Raw genomic sequence first — 22873 nt, forward strand, 5'->3', positions numbered from 1 at the left:
TGGCACCATAGGCAGGCACTTTCCTCTAGGACTGGATGGCTCAGGGGATGGGCCCAGAAATAGAGAGCCTTTCATCTCTAGGATTAGGCGGGCATAGGGGATGGGTAGGGTATTGGGATACAGAACCTGGTGTCTATAAGGCTTTCTAAAATACTTCCAAAAATCCAAGCCAGCATGTCAATGTCTGTGCTGTCCCTTGGGGAGAAAGTCTCTGGAGGAATCAAGTCTCAAGTCTCTGGAGGAATCAAGTCTCAAGTCTCTGGAGGAATCAAGTGAAGAACAGTCCATTTCTATCCAGATAGCAGAGAGCAGAATGTGTTCCTTTTACACTGGGTTGCTTGTGAGTTTTTATGTTGTGAGAGGAGCTTGCAAAGGGCTAAAGGTCCTGCCTCAGCATCCCCTCACCCTGCCTGTTCCCTGCTCGCAGTAAGTGAGGGGGAAGACTGGCTGGCGCTGCAGGACCCAAAGTCCACTTGGGGGCGACCGGTGCCGGGCCAGCATGGGAAGGTTCCTGCCGCCTCTCCGACTTCACCCCCAACTGGGCCCTCGTCTTTCCTGGGTGACTTACTTTGCCCTGATCCAGGAGGAGCTGCCGGAGTAGACGGTACGGGCTGGGAGCATGGTCAGGAGCACTCATCTGCACACCTAATGTACAGAATAGTCCTATATAAGACACTGGTGTTTATTCTATATCCAGACACCTGACCCGGACACCAGAACTTGTACTTGATCAACGATTTGTAACGGATTCGTAAAACTGTAAGAAAACCAAGACTCCCAGGCTATATGAGGCTTCTGATTTTAGCAATTTGTAAGGTAACCTTCACAACAAAATGCCCCGAGGAAGGGCAAAAGAGTTAAGCGAGGAGACAACCGCGAGCAGCAGATCTCTGAAGATGCCTGCGAAGGATCCTGGACTGCATGGCGTCAACTTTGAAAGAAGCCACTAAGGAGCAAACAGAACTGCCCAATCTCCAGCACTTTTCTTTTAGAGCATTTTCAGCCAGACCTAAGTGGCTAAGGTTTTTAGCTGAAGATTTTTGGTTTTTGGCCTAAATCCAACCAGTGGAAATGTGACCTGTAGTTTGTGCTGCCGGGTTTGCCAGCTCCATTTAGCCGGCTAGCGCTGCAAATCTATGCTGGCCGGCATGGTCAGACCCGCACCCTGGGAATGACTTCAGAGTCACCCGTTCTTTTCTTCAGCTTCATTTCGGCACCTTGCATGTTTAGCCAGTCGGAAGGGGGCGTTGTTAACTGGTGAGGTTTAAGTGGCTAATTCCCAAAGTCTGCCAGCTCTTTCCTTGGTCGATGAGCTTTCCGTGGACATCAGGGCCCAGAGTCTCCGTAATCAGGGCACCTAACTCCCACCCCCCCCCCCCCAAATAGCAGCAATAGAGAGCATCCAGCTGTCAGAGTGAATGATGTATTCAAGTGTAAATATTGAACTGATACACCAAACAAGAAGACTCCAGGGTCCCAGGGAATATCAGACCCCGTCTTTCTAGTGTTTTGAATAGATTTCCAACCAGAAAATAAGACAGGACAAAGCCATCAAGAACTATGTGCCACCCCGCAACTGTTGAAGTGAAGCTCTGAGTAACATCAGCTCAACTTTGTTGGTTCTTTGCTGACAGGGGAAGGTAGGGGAGAAGGGCAGTCATCAGTCAGTGCTGGTGCAGGGGATGCTGCATGGGGGGAGTCATCAGTCAGTGCTGGTGCAGGGGATGCCTTAGGGGTGTGGAGTCATCAGTCAGTGCTGGTGCAGGGGATGCTGCGGGGTGGGGGGTGGGAGGAGTCAGTCAGTGCTGATGCAGGGGATGCTTTGGGGGGAGGAATCAGTCAGTGCTGGTGCAGGGGATGCTGCAAGGGGGCAGTCATCAGTCAGTGCTGGTGCAGGGGATGCTGCAGGGGGCAGTCATCAGTCAGTGCTGGTGCAGGGGATGCTGTGGGGTGGGGGGAGTCATCAGTCAGTGTTAGAGTAGGGGATGCTGTGTGTGTGTGTGTTGGGGGGATGGGGGAGGGATATGCAGCCTCTATTAGTGAAGGAGATGCTACAGGCAGTAGTCACCATTTCATTTTAGTACAAGAGATGGTGCTGGGGAGGCAGGGATTCACCATTCAGCATTAGTGCAGGGGATGCTGGAGGGGGTTGTAATCAGTCAGTGATGGTGCGGGGAACACTGCAGGGGGGAATCACCAATCAGTGTTGGTGCAAGGAACTGCAGGGGGGGGGATCATCAATTAGTGCTGGTGCAGGGGATGCTGCAGGGAGGAGTCATCAGTCAGTTTGGTGCTGGGGATACTGAGAGGGGGGGGTGTCATCGATTAGTGCTGGTGCAGAGGATGCTGCAGAGAGGAGTCATCAGTCAGTTTGGTGCTGGGGATACTGAGAGGGGGGGTCATCGATTAGTGCTGGTGCAGAGGATGCTGCAGAGAGGAGTCATCAGTCGGTGCTGGGGATGCTGAGAGGGGGGGTCATCAATTAGTGCTGGTGCAGGGGATGCTGAGGGGGGGGGTCATCGATTAGTGCTGGTACAGGGGATGCTGCAGGGAGGAATCATCAGTCAGTGCTGGTGCAGGGGATGCTGCGGGGGTGGGGTGGGGGGAGGAGTCATCAGTCAGTGTTAGTGCTGGGGATGCTGTGGGGGTGGGGTGGGGAGTCATCAGTCAGTGCTGGTGCAGGGGATGCTGCGGGGGTGGGGTGGGGGGGAGGAGTCATCAGTCAGTGTTGGTGCAGGGGATGCTGTGGGGGTGGGGTGGGGGGAGGAGTCATCAGTCAGTGTTGGTGCTGGGGATGCTGAGGGGTGTTCATCAGTCAGTGTTGGTGCTGGGGATGCTGCAGAAGTAGTCATCAGGCAGTGCAGGGGGGGTCATCGATTAGTGCTGGTGCAGGGGATGCTGCAGGGAGGAGTCATCAATCAGTGCTGGGGATGCTGCAGAAGTAGTCATCAGGCAGTGCAGGGGGGGTCATCGATTAGTGCTGGTGCAGGGGATGCTGAGGGGTGTTCATCAGTCAGTGCTGGTGCTGGGGATGCTGCAGAAGTAGTCATCAGGCAGTGCAGGGGGGGGGGGGTCATCGATTAGTGCTGGTGCAGGGGATGCTGCAGGGAGGAGTCATCAGTCAGTGCTGGTGCAGGGGATGCTGCGGGGGGGGGGTGGGGGGAGGAGTCATCAGTCAGTGTTGGTGCTGGGGATGCTGATGGGTGTTCATCAGTCAGTGTTGGTGCTGGGGATGCTGCAGAAGTAGTCATCAGGCAGTGCAGGGGGGGTCATCGATTAGTGCTGGTGCAGGGGATGCTGCAGGGAGGAGTCATCAGTCGGTGCTGGGGATGCTGAGAGGGGGGGTCATCAATTAGTGCTGGTGCAGGGGATGCTGGGGGGGGGGGGTCATCGATTAGTGCTGGTACAGGGGATGCTGCAGGGAGGAATCATCAGTCAGTGCTGGTGCAGGGGATGCTGCGGGGGTGGGGTGGGGGGAGGAGTCATCAGTCAGTGTTGGTGCTGGGGATGCTGAGGGGGGTTCATCAGTCAGTGTTGGTGCTGGGGATGCTGCAGAAGTAGTCATCAGGCAGTGCAGGGGGGAGGTCATCGATTAGTGCTGGTGCAGGGGATGCTGCAGGGAGGAGTCATCAGTCAGTGTTGGTGCTGGGGATGCTGCAGAAGTAGTCATCAGGCAGTGCAGGGGGGGTCATCGATTAGTGCTGGTGCAGGGGATGCTGCAGGGAGGAGTCATCAGTCAGTGTTGGTGCTGGGGATGCTGCAGAAGTAGTCATCAGGCAGTGCAAGGGGGGGGTAATCGATTAGTGCTGGTGCAGGGGATGCTGCAGGGAGGAGTCATCAGTCAGTGCTGGTGCTGGGGATGCTGCAGAAGTAGTCACCAGGCAGCGCGGGAGTCCCCAGTTCGTGCAAGGGACGCTGCATGGCGGAGGAGGAGGAGGAGGAGGAGGGAGTGGCCAGCCAGCAGCACTCTCTCTGCAGCAGGCTCTGCATTCTCCGGGAGGGCTCGCACTGCAGAGGCACTGCTGCACTCCTGGCATGCACAGCACAGCACAGCCCACTGTGCACTGTAGAGCTTCCCGGCCTGGGGGGGGCGCCAGCTCCGGCCTCGCCGTCGCTCGGCTTAGAGAATATACGGCCTCCCTGCCAGCACCAATGGCTGCTGCGGAGGCCCTGGATTGGTTCCCGGGTCCCCTTGGCTGGCGTTATTAGCCAGAAAGAGAGCACTGGAAGGACACAAGGGAACAATGGAGGGACGGGGGCACTGGGGAGAGCAGTGAGCGGCGCCCTGGTCCCGGGGCCCGGCGGAGGCAGGACCGGGCCGCCCCCCCTCCCCCCCCGGGGGGCTGAGGTGGGGGGATGGGGCTGAACGGCACGTCCCCCCCGTGTAAGAAACTGAGCTGCTTCTCGCCGGTCATGTGTCAGTGTAAACTCATCTGTAGCCACAGGACCCTCTCCCTCATGTTTGGCTGCAAGGTAAGGGGCAGGGGCAGTTCTTGGGGGCTAAGCTATGCCAAGTTTAACTTGCAATGCAGTCATTCTGCCAGTCCGGCTCGCCTGCGGAGCCTGGAAATAGGCAGGGGGTGCCGGGGCAGGTACCCTGGGTCTGCAGCCCAGCCCACGCTGCGACTGGCACCGGATACAGGAGAAGCTGAACGGGTGCCCAGGGTCCAGGAGCAGCCAAACGTCCTTCTGTGTTTTAGGTTGCAACGCAAATCTTGGGAGGGGAGGGTCATAATGACTGCCCGGGGGGGGGGACGGACACAACAGTGCTCTCAGCCTTTAGCTGCATGGGAGATGGACGTGGCTGGTCTTCGGACAGAAACTCAGATGTGCCTGCAGAATCTGGGGCCATTTCTGCCTCTGCAGATTTGGTTGCATGAGCACGTTTCTTACAGCTCTGGGGCTGGGTCTAGGTCTTGTGTGTGTGTGTCTGGCTCTGCAGATATATTGGCTTCATTTCTCAGGGCTGTGTGCATCTCTTGTGCGTGCCCCTCTGCATATTTCTCAACATTTAAGTGTCCTTTTGGGAGGGGTGTGTACGCATGTCCATATCATCCGTCTTCCCTCCTGCTGGATGAGTTTAGGGGGTTTTCATTGGCATTTTCTTGTCTGGCACTGGTTGGAGGACCTGAAAAAGCAGAATATAAATAACAGCATGGAAAGAACCATTCTTCTGTAAGTCTGACAGCCAAGGCTTTGGGGCTGTGGGTGCCGATCGCCCAATGCCTTGGGGTGAATCAGACTGTGCTCTGAGGGTCCGTGGGGGCAGATGGGGAGGGGGAGAGACATGGTTAGAGAGGGTACAGATACCCTGTGCCGGTTCACCAGGGAAAGGGGTGGGCATGTGCACTGCCAGGTTTAGGCATCGAGAATCTCCCTGCTCTGCTGGAACATCTGGAACAATCTCCAGGAATAGCAGGTTTGCCCTGAGCGAGGAGAAGCAGAGAAGGTCCCTGGTCAACCCATTTGGTACAGGACCAGATGCTCAGCTGGGTTTCTCCCATTTGACGTCCACCGGGAACGCGCTTAGTGCATCTGGCACTGTGGGCTCTGAAGGGCCTGTTCTCTCTCTCTCTCTCTCTCTCTCAAGCTCCAAGAAACTTTCTCTGCAGTCAATTTGCGTGTTGCAAAAGTAATAAAAAAAAAAAAAAAGAGAGGTAGGTGGATGGAGTAGGGATCTGGAGCAGCGTGGCTGGTTCTGTTTTCTGAACAGGATTGGGGGGGGGGGGGTGTACTGGGGTTAGAGGGCCCAGTGGAATATTTGAAGTGCGGCTGTTTCATGAGTAGGGTTGTTGCTGTCTCAGGTTCAGGAATCTTTCCCAGGCCTGATGATTTGTCCCCGTAACCAAAGTAATAGAGAAAGCAGGAAAAGGGAAGAACTGCAGTGTACAGAGGAGAAACAAGGCCCATTGCCAGGTCCTGGTGCTGGACAGGATCATCGCTGGTCAGCTCACGTTTCTGGCAAGCGATGACACATTTTGCTGCGGCTTCTCCTGTCTCCCCCTAGGATACGTTGGGGCTTTTTCTGCTCATTCTTTTGTGGGAAATCTTTAAAAACACAGAAACAGGACAGAGAAACACCACACAGCCCATCTTGTCTATCCATCCACCCAACTAATTTAGCTTTACAATTCCCATCACTCCCTCAGAGATCCCCTGTGTTTATCCCAGGCTTTCTTGAATACTGTTTTTTGTCTCCACCAGTTCCATGCATCCACCACCCTCTCTGTAAAGAAATATTTCCTAAGATTACTCCTGAATCTACTCCCTTTCATCCTCATCCCATGACCCCTTGTTCTGGAGCCTCCTCTCCATTGAAAAAGGCTCAGCTCCTGTGCATGAAAACCTTTGAGATATTTGAATGTCTCTATCATGTCTCCCCTATCTCGCCTTTCCTCTAGGGTGTACACGTTTAGATCTTGAAGTCTCTCCCCATATGCTTTAGAATGAAGACCTCTGCCCATTTTAGCAGCCTCCCTCTGGGCCTGACTCCATCCTGTTTATATCCTTCTGAAGGTGCGGTCTCCAGAATTGTACACAGTACTCCCAGTGAGGTCTCACCAGGGACCTACACCGGGGCAATATCACCTCCCTATTCCTGCTGACCATTCCTCTCCCTATGCAGCCAAGCCTCTTTCTGGCTTTTGCCATTGCTTTATCCTCCTGTTTGGCCACCTTAAGATCATCAGATACAATCACCCCCAGATCCCGCTCTTCCTTTTTGCCTATAAGAATTTCACCTCCAATACCGTAACCTTTCCCTGGGAATTTGCATTTTAAATGCATTACTCTGCATTTTTTAGGATTAAATCTTAGCTGCCAGACCATAGACCATTCCTCGAGCTTTACCAGACCCCTCCTCATGCTTTCCATTCCTTCCTGGGTTTCGACCTTGTTGCAAAGTTTGGTATTATCGGCAAAAAGACAAATCTTTCCTGATAATTCTTCAGCTATGTCACAAAAATGTTGAAAAGAACTGGTCCAAGGCACACCACTAGTAACACCCCCCCCCCCCTCCTCAGAGCAAACCCTTCATCACCTCCCACTCACCCAGTTTCTAACCCAGTCCCTCATTCTAAGTCCCATATGTATAATCCAAGAAAGATGGAAAGCAAGTGATGGATCCCACCACAGAAACCATGAGGTCCATATTCAGAATCCATTTAGACAGATAACGTAACAGTTCTCCATCTAAATGTCTTACCCGGCTATAGTCAGCCTTTATCCAGCTAAATATAGCCGGCTAATAAGTCAGGTTGCTAAAATCTAGCTGGATAAGTTAGGGGTGGTCCAGGGGCATAACTGGGAGGAAAATCCTCTAACTTTTCTAAAAAGAAAAAGTCCTGTCCCCCTGTTTTACCCTATTTGTTATTTATTTTTCTATTTGCATTCCTGACTGCTTTCCCAGCTTCTCTTAGCTTTTCCAGATATTGTTGCCTGTCTTCCTCTTTCCCTGATCTCGTGTAGTCTATGAATGCGAACCTTTTCTTCCTTATCTTTTCAGCTACATGTTTAGAAAACCATGGTGGCCTCTTTCTCCTCTATTCTTTATTTACTTTCCTAATAAAAACATTAGTTATTCTTATAATATCTCCTTTTAGTTTTGCCCACTGCTGTTTTCCCCGGACTTTCCCATCCTGTTTTGATTTTCTCTCTTTCTCTCTCTCTCTCTTTGGGCAATCTGCCTCTCTTTTTTTTCTCTTTGGATCGTGCACACGGCGCAGGAGGAAATGCATTTCTGTTTCTCTTTCTCTGGTGCTGCGCCGCAGGCAGAGTCTGGTTCTTGGGGTTTCAAGTTCGGCTTTCGTCTGCACGTTTCTATTTCTAAATTTGGGGTCCCTTATTCTGTACCGGGCGAGGGTTTGTCTATGTTCTTGCGTGTGTGAGACCCAAGAGGAGGGGGCAGAGATGTTCTGCTAGGGAAAGGGTGGGCAAGCATTTTAAACTTGAGGCCCAGAGTACGGGTCCTGTTTGGATGTGGAGGGGTAAGGCAGTGCAGGGCTGGTGGGGAGCAGTATTCCCCCCCCCCCCTGAAGTTCTGAGCCCCAGGAGCAAGGGTCGGGTACCCCCTGGAATTCCGAGGTGTGGGGGTGGATGGTGGCCCCTTCCTCCCGCACTCCATCGATGCTGCAGAGGATCGGTCCAATCTGGACCAAGGCAACAAGATCAGTCCCAGTCCTGGGAGGTCACATCGGGGTTGAAGGAAATTGCTATCGCTGCCATGGACTGGACGGACGGACGGAGGAAGCATCCCGCAGGCTCACCTCTGGGTTTAACATGTAAGAGGTCCATTCTCTGTCATTATCCAGATTGCAAAGTTAGCTGGATAAACTTATCTGGATAACTTTGGGAGCATATTCGACAGTGCAGCCACAGTAAGAAATATAGCCGGCTATCTTAATTAGTTAGTCGGATAATTCTAGCCAGCTAACTGTAGGACAGCTCTTCAACTTGACTGGATTTAGCTGGCTTAATCATCCAGTTAACGCTGAATATGGGAGTTAGCCAGCTAATTCAACTCCTCCCAGTTATGCCCCTGGCCCGCCCCTAACTTATCCAGCTAGATTTTAGCAACCTGACTTATTAGCCGGCTATATTTAGCTGGATAAAGGCTGAATATAGCCGGGTAAGACATTTAGATGGAGAACTGTTACGTTATTCATCTAAATGGCTTTTGAATATGGACCTCATATTTCTGTGGTGGGATCCATCACTTGCTTTCCATCTTGCCAGTAATAGCAGTGGCTATTTTCTAAGTCAACTTGATTACTAGCAGGTAATGTACTTCTCCTCCCAAGAACTTATCCAAACCTTTTTTAAACACAGCTACACTAACTGCACTAACCACATCCTCTGGCAACAAATTCCAGAGCTTTATTGTGCGTTGAGTAAAAAAGAATTTTCTCTGATTAGTCTTAAATGTGCTACTTGCTAACTTCATGGAATGCCCCCTAGTCCTTCTATTATTCAAAAGTGTAAATAACCGAGTCACATCTACTCGTTCAAGACCTCTCGTGATTTTAAACACCTCTATCATATCCCCCCTCAGCTGTCTCTTCTCCAAGCTGAACTTAAAAACTTAACTCAAACATAGCCAGTCAGGTTTTTTTGTTATCCACTTACATGTAGCCAGATAACTTTAAGCAAGTATATTTAGCGGGAAGTTTCTCCTGCTCTCAGTATGCCCTCCCCGAATAAGTTGTCCACTATTCGCTGTACTAAATATGGACCTCACTAGATCCTGCAGGCAATAATCAGCTCCAAGGCCTCTGGGTAAGTTAGTTGGATAAACCTATCTGGCTTACCCTGAGGCAGACCTGGCAGCCCGATTCCCAGACCCAATGTTTAAAATGCGGGTCTTGCCGGGCTAAGAACCCCCCCTCCCCCACTGTCCCCTAAATCCCTCCAAGTACATTAAAAAAACCAAACTGTACTGGGTCTGCACAGCGACCTCTCCCACTCTGCGCCCTCCCTGGTTAGCATTGCCACGTGCTGTCCCTCCCCCCCACCCAGTGACTCTGCAGACCCCTTCCTGGTGCTGGGAGAGGAAGAGCCGACCCAGCTGTCCAACGGAGGAGCTTTGCTGTCTGAGCCACCGGGCACTTTCTGAATGCAGAGCCCTTTAGTAATGTAATGCGATGTCATTCATTGCTGATGTGTTCCTTGCATTTCTGTCCCGCCTTTTTGAATATGGACATTCACTCAAAGTGGGCTACGGCTTGGAGTGGAGGAGGAGCCCAAAGGTTAGAGCAGCGGGTTGTGACTCGGGGGGAGTCAGGGTGCAAATCCCAACGCTGCCATTCCTGACCTCGAGGAAGTCACTTCAGCCGCAAACCTAAAGGGTCCTTTACCAAACTGCGCGGGAAAACCGGCGCGGTGTAAAGGCCCAAAAAGACGCGCAAAGGCAGCCCTTTCGCTCGGGACCGCCATGTTCTTAAAGGGCCATCACAGCCCGAAAGGCACCTCCCCCCCCCCAAATGCCTTGGCAGACCCCCGCCACCTCCAGAGGCAGCTCTAAGGAGAAAAAGTAAAAAAACCCCCAAAAACTGAAGTTGCATGGGGAATTATCCACAACCCTCTCAAACCCCTCCTTTTCCAATAAATCTATGCCCCAATCACCGGCTTTTGCAACCTCCTGTCCTCCCGCCCCCAGCAGCCCATCTTCTCAGGCAGACCTGGTGGTTTAGTGGGGCCTGGCTCTCTCTCTATGCTAGATATGCCCCTGTCACGGGAGCGCCGGGAGGAGGCCCGTTAGCGTCCCGATGCTCCTGGGTAAAGGCAGCCGCAGCGCCTGAGTTGTAGCTCACGTTAAGGGAAACAGCGCAGCTTGCATGGTTTTTTTGGTTTTTTTTTTAAGGCAAGGTGCGTTATTTTATTAGCATAAAGATGACTAGTAACGAGCCGCTTTGCATACAGATTACAAAGTATATGCATGCAAAGCAGCTCATTGCCGTGCCAGCATTATCTGGGATTAAATAACAGGCGATATTTAAAATAGGGTCCGCAATGGCTGCCTTAGGGGTAAATGAGGCCCTTGGACAGCGAGCCCTCTGAGGGCAGGGAAATACTTCCAGCACCTGAATGTGATCCGCTTTGAAGTGCCCGACAGGCAGAATATAAATTAAATAAATCCAGCACGTTGGAAAAAGTAGCTTACAAACAGGTCACCTGTGGCTTCACGTTTCAGAGTTGACTGCCTGAGGTTTGCTGTGCTGGCTTGGGCTGAGTCTGCCCTGAGCAGAGGGAACTAATTGAGTCATTAGAGCTCTCCTGGCACAGGATGTAGAGGGGGTGCCCCTCCACTCTGGGTCTGCCCTCCCCCTCTACACACCAAGCTTTATGCCTCTGTTTCTCTCTCTTCTTGTGACACTTTTGTAGGGGAAGAGGTATTTAAGGGGGTGAAGCCATTGAAACCTCTGGGGGTGAATGACATGGGGATGAGATATTTAAGGGGGTGATGACATGAGGATGAGATATTTAAGGGGGGTGATGCCATTGAAACCTAGGGGGGTGAATGACATGGGGATGAGATATTTAAGGGGGTGATGCCATTGAAACCTAGGGGGGTGAATGACATGGGGATGAGAGATTTAAGGGGGTGAATGACATGGGGGTGATGCCATTGAAACCTCTGGGGGTGAATGACATGGGGATGAGATTTAAGGGGGGTGATGACATGAGGATGAGATATTTAAGGGGGTGATGCCATTGAAACCTAGGGGGGTGAATGACATGGGGATGAGAGATTTAAGGGGGTGAATGACATGAGGATGAGATATTTAAGGGGGTGATGCCATTGAAACCTAGGGGGTTGAATGACATGGGGAAGAGAGATTTAAGGGGGTGAATGACATGGGGGTGATGCCATTGAAACCTCTGGGGGTGAATGACATGGGGATGAGATATTTAAGGGGGTGAATGACATGAGGATGAGATATTTAAGGGGGTGATGCCATTGAAACCTATGGGGGTAAATGATATGGGGATGAGAGATTTAAGGGGGTGATGCCATTGAAACCTAGTGGGGTGAATGACATGGGGATGAGAGATTTAAGGGGGTGATGCCATTGAAACCTAGGGGGGTGAATGACATGAGAATGAGATATTTAAGGGGGTGATGCCATTGAAACCTATGGGGGTGAATGACATGGGGATGAGATATTTAAGGGGGTGATGCCATTGAAACCTATGGGGATGAGATATTTAAGGGGGTGATGCCATTGAAACCTATGGGGGTGAATGACATGGGGATGAGAGATTTAAGGGGGTGATGCCATCGAAACCTCTGGGGAGTGAATGACATGGGGATGAGATATTTAAGGGAGTGATGCCATTGAAACCTATGGGGGTGAATGACATGGGGATGAGATATTTAAGGGGGTGAATGACATTGAAACCTATGGGGGTGAATGACATGGGGATGAGATATTTAAGGGGGTGAATGACATTGAAACCTATGGGGGTGAATGACGTGGGGATGAGATATTTAAGGGGGTGAATGACATTGAAACCTATGGGGATGAGATATTTAAGGGGGTGAATGACATTGAAACCTATGGGGGTGAATGACATGGGGATGAGATATTTAAGGGGGTGATGCCATTGAAAGCTCTGGGGGTGAATGACATGGGGACGAGATATTTAAGGGGGTGAATGACGTGGGGATGAGATATTTAAGGGGGTGATGCCATTGAAACCTATGGGGGTGAATGACGTGGGGATGAGATATTTAAGGGGGTGAATGACATGGGGGTGATGCCATTGAAACCTCTGGGGGTGAATGACATGGGGATGAGATATTTAAGGGGCTGAATGAAATGGGATGAGATATTTAAGGGGGTGAATGACGTGGGGATGAGATATTTAAGGGGGTGAATGACATGGGGATGAGATATTTAAGGGGGTGAATGACATGGGATGAGATATTTAAGGGGGTGAATGACATGGGGGTGATGCCATTGAAACCTCTGGGGGAGAATGACATGGGGATGAGATATTTAAGGAGGTGAAGCCATTGAAACCTCTGGGGGAGAATGACATGGGAATGAGATATTTAAGGAGGTGAAGCCATTGAAACCTCTGGGGGAGAATGACATGGGAATGAGATATTTAAGGAGGTGAAGCCATTGAAACCTCTGGGGGAGAATGATATGGGGATGAGATATTAAAGGGGGTGATGTCATTGAAACCTCTGGCGAGTGAATGGAATGGGGATGCAGGGATCGGCTTTGTCCCCTTCACTTTCTAATATATACATTACACCTATTTGCCAAGTGTTTGCTGAGCTGGATGTCGAGTTTCGAATATATGCGGATGACATCCAGTTTTTGCATACTGATAAATGGAAATTTCCCAAAGGCTTTAGATAAGGTGTTGCACTGTTTGTCTTATCTTCAAGCATGGCTGACTAAGAACAGTTTGGTCCTTAACATGGATACAACTGAGATCCTCTCCTAGTCAAGACTGCCATCAGAAAATAGGCCGAAATATATGTTAATTAATAATATGAAAATTCCTATTTCCCAGGAGATGGCAACTTGGGCATTATTCTTGACACTAAGCTGTCATTCCATCCACAAATTAGGCAAGTTGTGCAATCATCTTATTTTAAATTACAGATGCTCTTACTAGGCTCTTAATTAAATAATTATGACCTCAAAACTGTCATACATTCCTTAGTAATGCCTACTGTTGATTATTGTAATTCATTCTGTATTGGCTTACCTCAAATCACGATGCACTCACTCCAATACATCCAGAACTCTGCAGTCTGAATTGGGGCTAGAATCCCTATAAATCAACATGTGATACCTTATCTGAAAAAAAATATCATTGGTTGCCAGTGGTTTGGAGAACCAAATTCAAGCTGACTATTTTGGCTTTTAAGGGCATTGATGGCTTAGTACCAAGCAGCTTCAACTCAGCTTTAAAACTGTATCAACCCACACGATGATTGAGATCTTCTTCCCAAGTGTTATTGGATGTTCCATCCTTAAGAGTGGTTCGATTGGATGAATCCAGAGAAAATGGGGGCAATCCATGAAGTTAGCAAATAGCACATTTAAGACTAAATCGGAGAAAATTATTTTTCACTCATCGCACAATTAAGCTCTGGAATTTGTTGCCAGAGGACGTGGTTAGTGAAGTTAGTGTAGCTGGGTTTAAAAAAGGTTTGGATAAGTTCTTGGAGGAGAAATCCATTAACTGCTATTAATCAAGTTGACTTAGAAAATAGCCACTGCTATTACTGGCATCAGTAGCATGGAATCTTCTTGGTACTTGCCAGGTACTTGTAGCCTGGATTGGCCACTGTTGGAAACAGGATGCTGGGCTTGATAGACCCTTGGTCTGACCCAGTATGGCAATTTCTTATGTTCTTATGTGCAGGTCCAACTATTTGGAATTATTTACTAGCTAGTTTGACGGTGGTAACTAGGCTTCTAAAGTTCAGGAAAACAGTGATAGCCTTCTTTTTCCAGCAGGCATCTGGGATAGAGGAAAGGCTGACTACAGAATGTAGTTCAAATTCATGAAGGGCAAATTCTGAATTTAAGAGGAAGTAGGAGACGGTGAATGATATAATAATATCAGCAATGACTGTTTATTTTAAAATATATGTTAATGGATGTCTAGTCTGTGATGTGTATTAGTCTTATTGGTTATTTTTATAGATGTTTTAATTGGAAACCGCTTAGAAAAGTTGATAAGCAGTCAATAAATTTGATAAATAAATTAAGGGGGTGATGCCATTGAAAACCTCGGGGGGTGGGTGGGTGAATGACATGGGGACGAGATATTTAAGGGGGTGCTGCCACTGAAGCGTAGGGGGTAAATGATGAAAGGGAGGGATATTTATGACAGCGATTCGTCTCGGTCCCTAAGCTCTTCTTTCGATGAGCTTTCAGGACTGCCCCTCCATGCTCTGTCCCCCCTGGGTGACCCGCCACTCCTTCCTTTTGTCTCCTCTCAGAAATATCGCTATCAAGATGAAGACAGCCCGCCCCTGGAGCACAGCCCTGCGCACCTCCCTAACCAGGTAAAGGCACCCGAGCTGGTACACGTGTCCGAGAAGAACTTGTCTCAGATTGAGAGTGTCCACGGATACGTCTCCCATTCACACATCTCGCCAATGAAGGTAGGAGGATGGCTCTCACTTTTTGCCCTGTTGCTCTCAAAGGTACGAGGTCTCTGGATTTCTGTGCCTTCTGCGGACTCTTACTGTGCCTTTGGTGAGAATAACTAATGGGAGAAAGGGGGGGGGGGAGTGTTGGGGAGGTTTGCTCTTTTAATTCCGGCTTGGTTTCGCATATTCTATTCTTGGCAAATGTAGAATCTGCTCAGACTTTGTCAGTTGGAAGGGTCTGGCAAAAATATTTTGATGCTGGAGTTCTGCCAAGTTCCTTTCCCCACACAAGTCGCTTGTGCCAGTGAAAACGGAGACAGACCTGAAGAGTAGAAGAAGCTCTCTCTCAGCTGCTTGAACTCGCACCCCCCACCCCCAGCCTCTGACCAATAGAAGAAGCTCTCCCAGCTCCCTACTTTACCCTCAAAATGAGTTTTCCCAGCTGCCTATGCTCCTGCCTGCAGCCTTTGACCAATCAAAATCCTCCGAGTCACCTATGCTCCCCTCCTCAGCCTCTGACCAACAGAAGAGCTTCCTAGGCTGCCTTGCCTCCTGTTCAGTGTCTCGGGCCAATAGAAGTAGTCCCCCTGGCTAACAGTGCTCCCATCCACCAATAGGAGAGCTCGCCCAGCTGCCTGCACTCCCTTCCACACCTTCTGACCAATAGAAGTGTTCTCCCAGCTGCCTGCACTCCCTTCCATGATTTTTCTCTACTGTTATCTAACCTTTTTGATCCCTTGCTCCGGTCAAGAACACAACACTGACATGAGAATTACAGGTTAACTGTACTTCCTGCTCTCCTCCTTCATGTAACCTTCTGCATTCTGAGAATCCCTACCCCTGCGCCATCTGTCTATGATCTCAAGCTTGGTGGCCTTCTGCCCTCCTGCTCTGCGCCTTACCAGAATCTCTAGGGAACCAGCATGCTTTGCACCAGGTCAGGGTCAGCTCTGCCAGGACATGCACAGTGCAATGGAAGGAAGAAAGCATTGTTTTAATTACAGAAAATAATAAAGACATTAATCACCTTCTTCATTCACACCTCCTCCTAACAGAACTTACACCTCCCGCTATCCTGGCCAAACCAGCTTAGCTTCCTTCTGATGGTATCTCTTTGACCAAATTCAGAACAATCTCTCCCAAAAACTTTCAGAGGGTCAGCCATTCCACCTGCTCATTAGATCCAACACCTCCCAAATACCTTTGTGACTTAAAATATAGCTTAGCCCCTCCTGACTAACCACCATAGTAAATGCTGTGCTAATCCAAGGCTTTCCGAATCCCCAACTAAAGAAGGCCATAATCAAATCCATCTTGATCCAAAAACAGTTGACCACTATCATCCCCCTTTCTTTCTAAATTAATGGAAAAAGTAGTCTACTTCCAACTTCTTGACGTCCTAGAAGAAGAAAATGCCCTTCAACCTGACCAGTCTGGGTTGAGGAAAGGCCACGAGATAGAATCTGTCCTAGTAACCATGACCGACAGCATCCATATGAATGCCAACCAAAGCGGTGATTCCCTCCTAGTCCTACTAGATCTCGGTGTCTTTGACACTGTCAATCACCAACTGCTTATACAGGGCTTAAGTGACATTGGCATTGAAGGCACTGTCCTTAAATGGTTTGAAACTTTCCTGGACAGCAGGAGTCAGTTCATATCCTGGACCAACAAATCAACTACACCCAAAGACCTCACCTATGGAGCGCCTCAGGCCTTGGTGTTATCCCCAATCCTTTTCAACATTTGCATATGCCCGATCTATGACCTCATCCAGTTCTTCAACACTGACACCTTTTTGCTGACAACATCCAATTCTACATCAAAATAGGATCAGACTAAACCTCATCCATTGCAAATCTTAATAATTTTCTTACAGCAGTAGCCCAGTGGCTCCATATCCACAAACTCAAACTCAGCCCCTCCAAATTAGATCTCTTTTGACTAAGCTGAAAGATAACCCTCCTTGTTAGGTACTCCCTTACTACCAAAAGAGTCAGTGCAAAGTCCTGGAGTCATCCTTGATTGTAACCTTACAATGGAAATCCACCCTATTCATTTACATTTTATATTTATTAAACTTTATTAGTCGCTTAACACAGTAAAGGCCTAAGCGATGTACAAAATAAAGCATCCATAAAATATGTTACAAAAACTTGCCCAGAACAAAAGACATTAATTGCTAGACATAATAAATAATAGATCAAATATAGAAGAAAAATGTAAATATTAAGCAGATCTGCAACCATACCTTATTCAGTGGGGGTGAAAAACAGATTAAAAATGAATCAATAATAAGCCTTTTTGAAAAGGAAGGGTTTGAGAAGACCTCTAAAAGTCTTGAGACACATTCACAGATGCAATTCCTCAGGGAGGGAGTTCCATATAATAGGCCCTGCTACCAAGAAGGCGGATTCTCGTGTTACAAAGAGGCGAGCATTTTTGATTGATGGAACACATAAAAGACCTCTCTGAGATGATCTAAGTTGTTGTGAAGGCTGGTATAGTTTAAGTAAAGCGTTTGACCAGGGACAAGAATCCAAGTGTATAAGTTTGAAAACAGTAAGACCAATTTTATACTCTGTGTGCTATTGTATAGATAGCCAATGAAGGTCAATGAGTGTTGGTGTAATATGCAAAAAATGCTTAACCCCAGTTATCAAGCAGGTTGAAGCATTGAGATGGAATTAAAAAGGATGCAACATGATTATTGGAAGACCTAGACAGAGACCATTGCAGTAGTCAATTAAAGGAAAGCTAGAAGCTTGAACAACAGTTCAGAATTCAGACTCATGTAGTAGTCATTTAAGCCTAGCCAACACACAGTTTGAAAAAACCTGATCTAATGACTACTTTGATGTGAGCTCGAAAAGAAAGATGGGAGTCAATCCAAACACCTAGGCTCCTAATGCTTTGATGTAAATTGAAAATAGAGCTATCAAGCGTGATGGATGAATATTGTAACATGGAGTAAGCTCTTTGTATCAAAACAAATTCTGTATTTTTCCTATTGAGTGCAAGTTTATTCTATAGTAACCATTGTTCAATGGAAGAAATACAAAATTTGAGTATGTGCAACAATATCCTGCCAAATGGGATGAAGCCGGATGAAAAATTGAATATGATCTGTGTACATTTTGTACCCGTCACAAAGACTGGATAAAAATTTACAAATTGGTGCTAGGTGCATGTTAAATAGTGTGGTAGACAGGGTAGAACCCTGTGGAGAACCCATTTTCAGACGAGACCAAGGAGAATATTGATTGTGAAATTTAAATTGTTGAAAGTGATTGTCCAGAAAAGAAGAAAACCAGTCTAGGACAAGTCCGGCTATCCCATGTTCTTGTAGGCGATGCAGAAGAATAGAACAATCAACTGTATCGAAAGAGGAGAAAAGGTCAAGAGAAACAAGAATATAACGATAACCTGAATTAAGACCTCTCCTAAGTGTGTTGGTTAAAGACAGCAAAAGCAATTCCGTGCTCATGGATTTCCTGAAGCCAAATTGGTGAGGGTCAAGGATATTCTCATCCTCAGTGAACTCACTGAGTGGCTGCAGAACTACCGATTCTAAGATTTTAGATAAAAAGGGTAAGGATGAAATCAGTCTATAATTGTTGAGGTCAGAGGTATCAAGATTAGGTTTTTTTAATAATGAGCAAACTATTGCTTTTTTAAGTGGTGCAGGGCATATCCTTGCTCTAGAGAAAGGTTGATGATAGTCTTGAAGTAGTCTATGATAAGAAATAACAGAATCTGGGGTGCAATATTTACGCCAGAAGCTCTTGCTTTTCCTTAAGGCCTGTCGAATGGATGTAAAAGCTGGGGTTATCCAAGCATATAATGCAGTAGGTCGAACAGTTGAAGTTTTAAGCGGAGCAAGTGAATCAAGAACAGTTAGACTTGCAGTGTCCTATTTAAGGACACTGTTATCCAGGACATTGCTCGAAACGGTATCGAACAGAGGTGTAATATTAGCAAATTCATTGGCGTCTCCATGACTATGCCGAAGTATGGAAGGGCAAGCAGTCTGAGAGGGCCTTTTGCACGTGAAAATATTAAATGAAAAAACCAATGAGTCTGACCAAGGAACATCATGGATGTTTATAGTGTTACAACAGTCATCCTTAATGGTACCATTAACAATCACTAAATCTAGACAGTGAGCTTGTTGATGAGTGGGTTGTTCCACAATTTGGAATCAACCTAATGATTCAAGAATATCTAGAAATAGAGCACATTCAGGAGCAAGGGGAACGGTATTAACGTGAAGACTGAAATCTCCAATCAACAACATCTTGTCAAGATCAAAGCTAGCTGAGAGAAGTAATTTAATAAACAAAGGGAAAGGCCAGATTGCAACAATTTGGGCAAACAATAAACCAAACAAATAGAAAAACTTGGGACAGAAAAAAATAGCAATTCAAAAGGAGAATCTCTACTAAGGTCCTGAAATTTCAGTTTCAGGTAATCCTTATAGATGATTAGTAAAGCACCATCCCTGGTTATATCTGAGAAAGGCAGATATAACCAGTGGGACAAATAAGATTTAGGGTGACATAATCTGAGTCCAAAATCCAGGATTCAGTAAGACACAGGCACTCTGGTTGCCTCTTTGAAACAAGATCATAAATAAGTTGAGTTTTCTTTCTAATTGCTTGGGCATAACAAGCAAAATGGTATTGGTGACAGAAAACGCCAAAGCAACTGCTTTGGAACAAATGAGAAGAATTAGACAAGATGGCTGATGGGAAGACTTCAATCATTTAGAGTTACATAAGACACTATACCTCCTTTGATGAATAATAACAGGAATTTTGGCACCAGTCTCTGAGGCTCCATCTATATCGCTCCATGGTGAGACTGCACCTTGAATACTGTGTACGATTCTGGTCGCCGCATCTCAAAAAAGATAGTTGCGATGGAAAAGGTATGGAGAAGGGCAACCAAAATGATAAAGGGGATGGAACAGCTCCCCTATGAGGAAAGGCTGAAGAGGTTAGGGCTGTTCAGTTTGGAGACGAGATGGCTGAGGGGGATATGATAGAGGTCTTTAAGATCATGAGAGGTCTTGAATGAGTAGATATGAATCGGTTATTTACACTTTCGGATAATAGAAGGACTAGGGGGCATTCCATGAAGTTAGCAAGTAGCACATTTAAGACTAATTGGAGAAAATTCTTTTTCACTCAATGCACAATAAAACTCTGGAATTTGTTGCCAGAGGATGTAGTTAGTGCAGTTAGTGAGGCTGGGTTAAAAAAAGGTTTGGATGAGTTCTTGGAGGAGAAGTCCATTAACGGCTATTAATCAAGTTTACTTAGGGGCGGATTTTCAGAGCCCTGCTCGCCTAAATCCGCCCAAAACCGGGCGGATTTAGGCGAGCAGGGCCCTGCGCGCCGGTGAGCCTATTTTACATAGGCCTACCGGTGCGCGCAGAGCCCCGGGACTCGCGTAAGTCCCGGGTTTCTCCGAGGGGGGCGTGTCGGGGGCGGGCCCGGTCGTTGCGGCGTTTAGGGGGCGTGTCGGCAGTGTTTTGGGGGCGGGTATGGGGGCGTGGCTACGGCCCGGGGGCGTGGCCGCGCCCTCCGTACCCGCCCCCAGGTCGCGTCCCGGCGCGCAACAGGCCCGCTGGCGCGCGGGGATTTACTTCTCCCTCCGGGAGGCGTAAATCCCCGGAGAAAGGTAAGGGGGGGGTGTAGACAGGGCCGGGCGGGTGGGTTAGGTAGAGGAAGGGAGGGGAAGGTGAGGGGAGGGCGTTAGAGGATTCCCTCCAAGGCCGCTCCGATTTCGGAGCGGCCTTGGAGGGAACGGGGGTAGGCTGCGCGGCTCGGCGCACGCCGGCTATACAGAATTCATAGCCTTGCGCGCGCCGATCCAGGATTTTAGTGGATATGCGCGGCTCCGCGCGTATCTACTAAAATCCAGTGTACTTTTGCTTGCGCCTGATGCGCCAGCAAAAGTACGCCTATTCGCGTTTTTTGAAAATCTACCCCTTAGGGAATAGCCACTGCTATTAATTGCATCAGTAGCATGGGATCTTCTTGGTGTTTGGATAATTGCCAGGTTCTTGTGGCCTGGTTTGGCCTCTGTTGGAAACAGGATGCTAGGCTTGATGGACCCTTGGTCTGACCCAGCATGGCATGTTCTTATGTTCTTATGTAGGCATTAAAACTAGGCAAAATACCAAGGAGTTAGAACTTGACAGCACTCGGTGCACATGAAGGAGCAAACAAAGGAGCTCCTTTTGCCACACGGAGCACCGCCAGCTCCTGACTGCCCCATTCTGATGACATCACTGGGGGGGCCAGGGTCTCATGCACCAGCTGACAGCTGAGCCAGCAGGAGCATCTGAAGGCAAGCCCTGTCTCTCTCTCTTCAGGGCCAGCAGGTATCAAATTATGAAATGGACAGATGAACTGGGGAGATGTAGGCAGGTCTGTTGTGTCCTTCTCTGGTGTTGACCATTGGCTCTTGACCCCCCCCCCCCTGTTCTGATGACATCACCTGGGGGACAGGGCCTCGTACCCCAGTTGACAGCTGAGCCAGCAGAAGTGTCTCAAGGCAAGCACTCTCTCTCTCTTCAGGGCCAGCAGGTATCAAATGGACAGATAAATTGGGGAGACAAATGCTTTAATCACCATCCGAATTGACTATTGCTGTTCTCTGTTTCACAGAATCTCACAACACAAGCTCAAACACTTCCAACTTCCACAAAGTAGAGCGGTAAGAATCTTAGATGGAGCCAAAGCATCTGACCATATGTTCTGACCGCACACACTATGGGTTTTATCCAAGGGGCTTCTGCCTACATGCGTACAGGACTATACATTGGGAGCTTATTCAATATACAAACACACGCCTACTCTGACTCAGGATATTGCAGTTCCATGTCTTTCCTTTAGGTTTATTTAAGCAACAAGAGGATAGAACAAAAAAAAAAATAAAATCAGATAATACAAAAATGTCAATTGCAAATAACAATTACTAAAGAGAATTCCTAAATATGTACATATAGTGTATACATATTTATACACATACAGTAAATCTTACATGTCCAAAGATCAGTCTGCTTTATCACATCCGGGAAGCATTTTCTATCCCCTCTAGCTATTTTTACTTTTTTATACATTAAAATCTGGCAACTGCTTGAGTTAGGAGCAATGTCCCCTCCCTTGCAGCTTCTTATCCGTACCAAGCACAGCTGTGAGGCCTCCTGTAATCTCAGACTCTGGTACCACTTAATTGCTTACTTTCCCATCTGGGAATTGCTGCCACTACATTTCAAAGGGGTAGATTTTAAAAGACGCACATGGATGTGTAGATTTTATAACACGCACGTGGCGCTGTGTGCATGTTATAAAATATGATACCTGTGCGTCCAATTGTATATTGGTGTGTGCATGTGCGGGCAGGTTGTGACTCGCGTGTGCAAGGGGGTGATTTTTTAAAAAAACATGGCAACGTGATTGGGCCATTCCCAGTTCCCTATCCCCCTACCTACTCTTCCTCCCTTTTCCCCTCTCCTCTCCTCTCCTCTCCTCTCCGACCCCTAACCCCCTAACTATTAGAAATTTTTTGTTTTAAAACTTACTTCATCTTTGCTGGTGAAGTAAGTTCCAGCTGCCAGCGCGCGCTTCCCCAGGACAGGGCATAATGGCCGCTGTCACAGCTGGCTCCTGCCCCTGTCCTGACTCTGCCCTGCCCAGACCCTGACCACGGCCTGCTCCTTTCACAGAGCCCGGCACTTCCATGCATATCTCCTGGTGTTTGCGTGTGCCAGGTTCTGAAAATTTACCCATTAGATTCTTGCCTGTTTGTAAGCATTTTTTAGCATATTACAGTGCAAAACTATAAATATGAGTTCACTCAGAGGTTGGCCTGTGGTTTTCAAATCACTCAGTAAGTTCCATTACAATCCACTCCTGGACACAGGTAACTGATAGAAAACTCATATTAGTAAACAACAAAAATAAACAAAAAAGTATTCTGATTAATGGGTTCAAAGCTATATGAGTAATACCATTGAAACATAAAATTACTATATACTGTATATTGCTTTTCTGGTGCAGCTGGTCAGATGACCCTCATCAGGAATACTTATACCCCATCACAGCTTTATTTCACCTGGAGCCTAGTTGATCCAGAAGTCTGGCCAATTTGAAATCTTTAGCAGGGCATGCCTCCAGGCTGCCAGGAGCCTCTGCAGTAGTTCTCAGTATTTTCTGTTATCCATTGTGATCTCTGTGC

The 22873-nt window shown here is 47.9% G+C and overlaps 1 protein-coding gene across 6 annotated transcripts in view; it reads left to right on the forward strand.

The window, feature by feature from the left end:
* Nucleotides 1-22873, forward strand: part of DLG4 (discs large MAGUK scaffold protein 4) — a 150239-nt gene that overhangs the window by 68660 nt on the left and 58706 nt on the right. For 2 of the 6 annotated variants that reach the window (XR_003853104.1, XM_029581059.1), the window contains exons 1-2: nucleotides 4156-4473; nucleotides 14471-14635. Coding sequence is in view for 5 of the 6 variants with exons in the window: in XM_029581059.1 (XP_029436919.1) it covers nucleotides 4357-4473; nucleotides 14471-14635 (282 nt within the window). In the remaining variant the exon portion in view is untranslated. Of the gene's footprint in view, nucleotides 1-4155; nucleotides 4474-14470; nucleotides 14636-22873 lie in introns of those variants that run through there. The other 4 variants (XM_029581062.1, XM_029581064.1, XM_029581061.1 and 1 more) reach the window with 4 other exon arrangements.

This window comes from Rhinatrema bivittatum, chromosome 16 (assembly GCF_901001135.1).
Source record: "Rhinatrema bivittatum chromosome 16, aRhiBiv1.1, whole genome shotgun sequence".
NCBI lineage: Eukaryota > Metazoa > Chordata > Amphibia > Gymnophiona > Rhinatrematidae > Rhinatrema > Rhinatrema bivittatum.